This window comes from Phragmites australis, chromosome 1, assembly GCF_958298935.1.
Source record: "Phragmites australis chromosome 1, lpPhrAust1.1, whole genome shotgun sequence".
Lineage (NCBI taxonomy): Eukaryota > Viridiplantae > Streptophyta > Magnoliopsida > Poales > Poaceae > Phragmites > Phragmites australis.
Genome location: NC_084921.1, coordinates 13455359 through 13464914, shown reverse-complemented (window position 1 = coordinate 13464914; position 9556 = coordinate 13455359). Strand labels below are relative to the sequence as shown.

The following is a 9556-nucleotide window of genomic DNA, read 5'->3' as shown; positions in this document are numbered from 1 at the left end:
GAGAGAGAGAGGTGAATATGGGGAGAGGGAAGATCGCGATCCAAAGGATCGAAAACAGGACCAACCGGCAGGTGACCTTCTCCAAGCGGCGCAGCGGGCTCATGAAGAAGGCCCGCGAGCTTGCCATCCTCTGCGACGCCGATGTTGGCCTCATCGTCTTCTCCTGCACCGGCCGCCTCTACGAATTCTGCAGTTCCAGGTTGGTAGCAGCACAAGCTCACGATCCGTCTTCTCCTGCACCCTCTTCTTTTGATCTAACCCCCTCTCTTACTAGCATAAACCTGCAGCCTTACTGTATATTTTTAGGGCGCTCCTTAATTCTTCTGTCGATTTTTTTTGAAAAAGACCCAGCTTTGTCACATGCTATTCACAGGTACAGATATGACATTGCAGGGTTAACAAGCTCTAGAAAAAATAATAAAAATATATTTTGTTGAGTATATGTACAATTGATTCTTATTACAAATATTCCATAAGTTCACTATATAAAAAAAGTTTATGGGGTATTTCAGGAAAAAGGGCTTATCATATAGTATTTCCATCTTGATGCCTCGCGTATAGTTTTGATTCTTGAACACCAAACAAATCAATCTAAGGACTTCCATTACGTAGATTGAATTACCTGAAAAATAGACATAATTTTATGCACTTTTTTATCAGCATGAAATCGATAATAGAACGCTACCAGGAGGCAAGAGAGGATAATAATTGTCGGTTGTTAAATCCAATCTCAGAGGCAAAGGTACGCTATGCATATTATTTCTATGTTTTCGATGGTGTGTACACAATGCAAACAAGGGGTGCTGATTATGTAATCATTGTAATGCACTAATGCTAGATGAAGCAGGTGTGTCCGGCAGAAGAGAAGTATATATTGATGAAACTGGTCGAGAGTACATAGCAGAAACAATTGAACACACTTAATTATGGCACATTAAGTACATAACAAGGCACACAGGTTTCCCATAAAAAGTGCGCATCTGTACGGTGCTGTAACTATACACTCAGTGTGGTGTAAGACGACCATTTTCTTTCCTGATTGTATTACTTGCCTACATGCATTCATAGCAGTGGACCAGAAAAGGTGTGGAACACATGATCAAAATGGCAAAAATCCATAAATAGACAACATACGGCACCGTATTTGCTAAAGTAGATAATATATTGACGTATTTATAAATTTAGCATGTTTATTTAACACCTTAAATTCCAAAAACCCAAATTCAGCACCTGAAATACCAAAAAAGTATGGTCATGACAGTATTTGGCACCTGAGGTGCCGAATATGATACACAAGCACCATATTCGGCACCTCGGGTGCCAAAAATAGCATGTATTTGGCACCTCAGGTGCTGAATATGGTGAACAATCGTGTTTGGCATCTTAGGTGCCAAATACAGCTGCCAGCTAGTGTTGTGCCGTCGTGAAGAAAGAAGCTAGCAAGTTGTGTGTGTACGTGTGCGTTTAAGTTTTTTTTTATCTAACTCATGATTTTTATTTAGGAGAATAAAAATAGTCCAAAAATTATAAATATTTTCATGAGCAAACTAGAGCTCACTAGAAACCTGTTTTAATTGGTTTGATCCAAAAAACCTGAGGCAATATTTAATTAAAATTCTCCAAATAAACCTACTTTTACAAATTCTAGCAATTTTTAGTCCTCAAATAAATTCCCAAAAATCTATAAAAAATCACTAATATTCTTCTCACATGATGTACTAATTTATAAAAATGTTTCCAACCCTAGGTTATTTGGTGAAAAAATGAGTTCCTTTGTAATGCTCCATTTATATACATTTTTATTATTTCATGTGATATTCTATTTTTAATTCAATTTGAATAAAAATTAACATGCACAAAACCTTAGTTCTCATATTAATATTAAGCCTTTGTAATGCTCCATTTTTATCATTTCATGTGATATTCTCTTTTTAATTCAATTTAAATAAAAAATTCAAACATGCGCAAAACCTTGGTTCTCAGATTAATTCAAATATGCTCCATTTAATTTGTTGCCAGCACCAAGCTGAAAACGACAGGCCACCTCTCATATTAATATTAAGCCTCTTCTTGTTGTTCTCTGTGCTTCATTTCTTCCTTTTTCTCTTCCTGCTTTGAGAGATGACATTCCCATCTGCATGCTCCTTATCTAGTTGTTTAAATTTTAGATATATCATTTATCATATTTAATTGATAAATATTAAAACTTGTTGTATCACTACCTACTTTGAAAAGATGAATGTAAATATATATTCGCAACTGCTGGTACTATGCTTCTATCATCTTAGTAGTAGTAGTCAACCTATCATGCATCACATTAGAAGAATATTTGTGAATTTTTAATTTTTTTGGGTTCTATGTATCAATATGAATGTATATTTTTTTATTCAAATTGAATTAAAAAGAGAATATCACATGAAATGATAAAAATGCATATAAATGGAGTATTAAAAAGGCACTCACTTTTTTAAGAAATGACCTAGGGTTGGAAATATTTTTATAAATTAGTACATCACATCAGAAGAATATTAGTGAATTTTTCTAGATTTGTGGGAATTTATTTGAGGTATTAAAAATTGCTAGAATTTATAAAAGTATTCTTATTTGGAGAATTTTAATTAAATATTGGCTTATAATTTTTGGATCAAACTAATTAAAACGGGTTTCTAGTATGCTATAGTTTGCTCATGAAAATATTTAGAATTTTTGAACTATTTTTGTACTCCTAAATAAAATCATGAGTTAAATAAAAACTTAAACGCACACGTACACACACAACTTACTAGCTTCTTTCTTTGCGACGACACAACGCCGGGTGACAGGCTGTTTTTGACATCTGAGGTGCTGAATATAGTGCACAGTATCATATTCGGCACCCCGAATATTGCCGGACCCACGCTTTTTCGGTATCTCAAGTGTCAAAATTGGGTTTTCGAAATTTGAGGTGTCGAATATACATACTAAATTTGTAAATATACTAACATGTTATCTATTTTGGCAAATACAGTACCATCTGTTGTCTATTTTTAGATTTTTGCCGATCAAAACAGTTAAATTTATAGTGCACTGTGTGTTCTAGATGTAGTAGTTTGTTACCAGCAGCTAGTAGACACCAATTTTTATTTGTTACCGGTATTCTCCTACAGGTAAGCAACATCTTTGTTGAAAATATATTCAAGAGAATGCTGTATGAACATATATATGTTGCATGAACTTTTGGTGAAATCACCAAGGCCACGAGTGCCACCACCAAAGGCCACGTACTGCCTCTGACGAGTGCCCCCTCCAACGAAGGTGAAGGGTTGCACACCATGGAGGGCATTGGATGGATATATAGAAGGGTTTGGGGGAGGCCATGCCGGTGCATGCGTAGATTCAGGGGTGGGGACAAGGGGGGTGTCCACGGGCCACCCCCCATCATGCATGATGCACGCATTTGAAATGTCCATTCAGATATTCAGCAAGACTCAGGATATGCCCATTGTGTTATTCAACAAAACTTAGATCCACAATGTAAATACATGTAATGAACATCATATAAAAGCTAAAGAACTTAGCCCACTAACATTCAAACTCATTTTATCTATTATCTATGCTTTAAGTATTAATTTTTTTGAAACATATTTCAGGTATTAGATATCGCCAAGTATAATTAATTTACTACCCATGATAACTGTGAAAACATGCAACAATTTTTTCCTTGCCAAACTTTACTAATTTTAAAGCGTTTATCTTTAATGGTCATAATTCATGTTCTATTACTCTACTATTTTATTAACATAAGCTTTAGTTATTTTCAGTTATAGTGATTTTTTTTAGCAACTTCTATAATTGGCCCATATCGAATTAGAAAGGTAATATTAGCACGTTGAATGGATAGATATTATCATCTATTATATGAAAGGCCATATATTTGTTACTATGGACGAATTTGTATATGAATAAGAAAAAATATTTTAAGCTGATCATAAAACATGGATCCATGGCAACACATGTATTTTATTCATCTAAATAATAGAAACTAGATTAACCAATATTAAGACAAATTATGCATTTTTATAAGGATAAATTCAATAGCTTGAAGAACATGTTCAAATTTGTCTCTCCTCGGCCTCCTATCCTTCAATCCTAGCTCTGCACCTAAGTAGATTGACGGTCTAAGTTCAAATCAGGTAGGTAGTGATGGTGGTCATGGAAGATGCCATATAGAGATTGGTGAACTGGAAAGAGGGAGTTTAAATTAATGGAGTTATATGTTTGGATGGTTAGACCTGGACAGTTCGATTTGTGTATGGACAGTCCCATATATTTATCTCCCCGTGTGCAGAAAAGGACTAGTCGTTCTGTCAATTCTGCATATATGTGTGATGCGCTCCTTTTTTAAGGGTATGAAGATATAGGCCCAACTCTCTTCAGTTGCGAAATTGCATGTTCATTCATTGGAAATCAAACCTCTCTAATATCAATATATATATCCCGTTACACTCTGGATATATGGGACTTAGATATCAAATATTGTTGCTAACAAATATACTTTTTCTCTATAACTCTAATATCAATTAGAACTTCCTAAGGTTGTACAAGCCTTAAGCAAGAATGGGTAATTCTCTGACCCTTCGTTTTATATGCTTATTGAGCAGTTTTGGCAGAGAGAGGTTGCAACGCTGAGGCAGCAAGTGCAGAACTTACAGCACAATAATCGGTAATGATATTTAATTAGATTATCGTTAGTATATATAATTGCTCCCTTCGGTGTCAAAGAATTGACATTTTGGATATCTCAATGGGGTCTCCAAAATGTAGTCTCGACCACTAAATTTTAATCCGATATATTTATAAACTTACGAATGTTATAATATTGCCAAAAAAGTTTGAAGACAAATCAAGAATCATTTATTTTTCATATGTGCTCAGCATCTAAATTTTCATGAAGACATCAATGACCAATGCCTGGAAGGTTTAACTGCATATATGAAAATACCACTTACTTTTTTGACCAGAGTGCGTAATTAGTAGCCAAAATATGCCAAGCATAGTGCACCTTCTTATAGTTTCTCCAGCTTAATTAATGGGCAAATGAATAGACTATAGAGTACTGTAAGACCGTTTACTTTGACAGAGAGAAGATGAAATAATGAAATCCATATATGTAGATTAATCTGAGAAGCATGGTTCGTTGTTAGTTATGGCGACACTGTTAAAGTATATGCACTGATAGGCAACTTTTGGGAGAGGAATTATCTGGCCTAGCAGTTAGAGACTTGCAGTTTCTCCAGAGCCAAGTTGAAATGAGCCTGCAGTCCGTCAGGAACAAAAAGGTAACTTTTTTTTCAAAAAGATGTGGTATTGTGATCATCTGTTAACAAATTATATTTACTTTCTTTTTACCAGGAACAACTTTTAGCAGAGGAGATCATGCAACTCAACCAAAAGGTCCAAGCCACATGTCCAACTAACTATTAACTATTATTTATTGATGTACCAAACTATAGATTTAGTACATAATTTTATCCTTTTTTCTCCTCCTATTCTACTCATGTAGGGACTTGTCCATCAGAAGGAGAATATTGAACTTAAAAAGGAGGTCAGCATTGCTCATCAGCACAAAATAGAGTTACAGAAGAAGGTACATGAAATGAGATACTTAAGTATGTTGCTCATTGAGCAATTTATACTTCATTTGCTCCTCATTAGCTATTCTGAATATTATATCAGCACATTTTTGAGCCGTTATATGTTGCATTTACACTTCACATGATGCATAATCACTTCTCATCAGAATATATTGCTTCATTTTGTTCTAATATTAATTGCACGAAAAAAAACTGAACATTAGACAATTATAATATGTTGCCTTCAGCTCTCTGGAGAAAAGGCATCAAGCGACCACGGACAAGCTAGCGGAAGCTCTAACAAATCTGAGCATATTAGCCTTGCTTTGAGCTTAGAAGGACATGCAGATGGATAAAAAGTGCGCACAATATGAACCACTGTAAAGTAAGAGAGGTAAGTATTGTTGTTGTAATTAAACAGATTCATATGCCAAGAAAGAGAATTAAATAATTAATTAAACTGAGCTGATTTATTTGCAGCAGGTGTCACATGAACTATACAATGAAGGAGCCATTCCACAGTACAAAGCTTGGTCCTTCATCAATGCTGTTTGAATGGGGAACTTCATGACAGAAATTCTGTATATGTTTGGCCTAAATGATTAAGTACAATAAGACAGTATGTACTGCACTAAGTACTGTCAGTGACCAATATAACAGTCCCTCCAAAACAGTGTGTACCGCATTAAGTACAATAAAACACAAGTCCCTCCAACACGACGAGATCGCCAATATGACAGTCGAGGATATTTCCCAACGGACCAAAGCACTCTTTCTTGCTGCCTAGTGTGCTTCCTCTCATTTTGTTACTTTCTTTTTCGTTTTTCTATCATTAGATTGTAGAGAAAATGATTCTATTAAGATATGATTGTGATTTTAGTGATTAATGATAATATAGTTATTGAGACTAACATATTTGTCAAGAATATATGTTAGTAGGTCTTATGGATGCAATATATCAAGAAGCCATTGTAGCTAGAACAAAGTTTGGTTGAATTGAAGAAGTTCTAGAAAGATTTGTCTTACTGGATAGTCTGGTGAAAAGAAGTTTGCACTCACCGGCGGAGCTTTTTGTTTAAGACTATTAGCCTCACCGGGTAATCCGGTGCTCTGTGTGTTGAACTCACCGGAGTATTTCTAACAAAGGGGGAGATGGCTGAGGACCTCATCGGATAGTCCGGTGATTTGCACAGGGTAACACCAGAGCATTTCTTGCAGAGAAGAATACAAGTGCTGTAGAATGAAGATTAACTCACCGGATAGTCCGGTGATAAGAGAGATAGTTCCACCGAAGCATTTCTAGGGAAAAGAAGAGAGTGTTTAACTCATTGGATGGTCTGGTGTGAATGGAATGAACACGGGATGAATACACCGGAGCATTTTACATAGACAGGTTGCCCGGTGATGTATTTGAAGGCACAATGGAGTGTCCGGTGTTTACAAAGACTTTGAGTGGAAGTCCAACGGTTAGTTTTTGAGGTTGTACTCATCGGATGATTCGGTGTTAGTACTATTGTTCTCACCGGATCATCCGGTGTTAACAGTTTTTCTAAGCTATTGGGAAAACGGTTAGTTGGCAGGTTTGAGGCTATAAATATCCCTCAACTCAGTCATTTGAATGTGTGGTATGCTGTAGAAGTCTAGAGGAAGCTCATATACACTTGAGAAGACATCCAAGCCATCAAAGTACTTAAAGTGATCATCCAAGGTAATTAAGCACAAGATTAGAGAGTGTTTAGTGCTTATAGGCCTAGAGTGAGTTGTAGCTAGGTGCTGCAGCTTGAAAAAGAGATTAAGGAGTGATCCTAGCTTGTACCGAGTAGTACGTTGGCACCTTGGAGTCTTGGTAACTCGTCGGCATCTTGGACCTTGGTGGCTCAAGCTTGTTGACCCTCTGACTTGGTGTGGAGCGATGGCAAGACACATGTACGGGGATGCGAAGACCCTTGCCTTGGTATCTCAAGCTCCGAAGTGATCATGATGGCAAGTGACCAGAAGAGAGGCTAGTGGTGAGATCTTGTCTTGGTAGCTCATCGTGCTTAAGACCTTGTCTTGGTGACTTGGTAGCTTAAGAACCATGACCAGAAGAGACTCGGTGACCGGGAGAATATTATTTGTGGAGCTCCAATGTGGATCAGGGGTTGCATTCATGCTATTGATACCTCGGGATAAAAATCCCTTATGTTAAGTTTGTCTCTCTACCTTATTTACGTTTCCGTATTTTCATACTTGCAATTTATCTTGCTAGAGTAGGTTGCAATACTCTTGAGCGGTAGAGTAAACACACTAGATAAACCTAGAGCATTTAGATAGATATTGATATAGATTTATCTTGTGAAGTTTTTGGAGCTAATTTGTTTTAGGTTTCTAAGTATCCTAATTCACCACCCCTCTTAGGACGTCACCGTTCCTCACAGTAGGTATTTTCGTTTGCATGCTTTGACGCCACTACGTTAGAACAACACATTAATCACGGGTGATAAGCATCATTAGTGATAGGTCCCACACCCGTCCCTCCGATCGTGTCACTAATGATGACCTATTAGTGATGGGTGCCCAACTGTCACTAATGACAACACTAGTGACCAGTCACATTTGAGACTCGTCACTAAGGTGTGTCTCCTGTGGCCTGAGCAAGCCTATTGCCCTTCACTAATGATGCTCATCAGTGACGTGTGCATTTACCACCCATCACTAATGACCGAGTCCCAGTGACGGGTTGTGTCGGAGGATTAACTCCTGTCGCAGGGATCCCGAGAGACCCCTCTTTAGAGATTCGGAAGGGGGGATGATCCTGAATAAGTTCGTCGGAGAAATAAATGGGAATGAATGCAATGGCCAGTGGTGGGGGTGATGACCTAGTGCAAGAAGAAGTAAATGCACCAGAATTTAGACAGGTTCGGGCCGCACGGGGGCGTAATACCCTACTCCTGTATGGATGCAATAACTGTCCTGAGGAAGTCCCTCAAGGATGTTGCTGGTTACAAGAATATTGGCCTAACTAAGAGCTTGAGGCTCCTTGATCTTCGGTTGGAACTATGCTCTACCTTACTCACAGTGTCTACTCTCGCCTGTGTTCTTCGTTCTTGGTGCTGTGTTTGCCTTACTCCGAGAGAGTTTGAGTCCCGCGGAGAGCTTGAGTTTGTGTGAGTGAGTCGCCTATTGCCTGTGTTGGTTCATCTCTCTCTTGCTTCTGTGTTGCCGGCTCTTTTAAGTATCCGTCGGCCGAGACATGCCCCGAACGGGAAGGAGGGGGCACAAGTTCCAAGAAGCCATGACTGGGAAAGGCGTCATCATTTCTTCCGGGTGAAGTGACCGGGGGTGGAAAAAACGTCACACGCCCGGTCACCTGTCACCATAAACGCCCTGGCGACGGGCGCCGTGGAGAGGGCCCACCAGGCAGCCACAGAGCAACCCGGTGTGCCCGCCCTGTCTTGTTCCTCTATCACAGCAGGGCAGCAGACGGAACGCCTTGATCCTCACGATGTTATCCCAAGGCAAGCCGGATGACACGGGACGGGACCCGTGCAATTAATAACCCCACGCCTCTCTGCCAAAACATGGCAGGAACTGATGCTGCGGCGGGAGCAGTTGGAGGTGTCAGGCTACGCACGCTCATTAAATGCGGCCTCGGACCTCTGACTGGTGGACACCTCATCGGTAGGCCCCTCGGGGGCCTTTCTGGGTCGTTGGGGCACCGAGTGCTCAGGGGTACTGTTCACCTCCTCGAGCACTCTCTCCCGAGAATGCCTATCCTTGTCCTCGGGGTACCGGGTGCTCGGGGGTACTATTCACCTCCCCGAGCACTTTCTCCCGAGCACTCCTGCACGAACCTTCGGGGAACCGAGTTCTCGGGGGCCGCCACGTGTAGCCCCGAGCACTATCTCCCAAGCACTCTTGTATGGATCTTCGGGGAACCGAGTGCTCGGGAGCTACCACACGCA

At 39.3% G+C, this 9556-nt stretch overlaps 1 protein-coding gene across 2 annotated transcripts; it reads left to right on the top strand.

Annotated features, from left to right (window-relative positions):
• Positions 1-6329, top strand: LOC133887879 (MADS-box transcription factor 25-like). Of its 2 annotated transcripts, none has more exons than XM_062327879.1 (8): positions 1-199; positions 661-742; positions 4641-4702; positions 5219-5318; positions 5392-5433; positions 5543-5626; positions 5861-6006; positions 6096-6329. In XM_062327879.1, exons 1-7 carry the CDS (start codon positions 18-20, stop codon positions 5966-5968), a joined length of 660 nt encoding a protein of 219 aa, XP_062183863.1. In that variant the 5' UTR covers positions 1-17; the 3' UTR covers positions 5969-6006; positions 6096-6329. The 2 variants fall into 2 exon arrangements, with proteins under 2 accessions (XP_062183863.1, XP_062183874.1); XM_062327890.1 differs by having other exon boundaries at positions 6093-6329.
• Positions 6330-9556: the final 3227 nt, after the last annotated feature.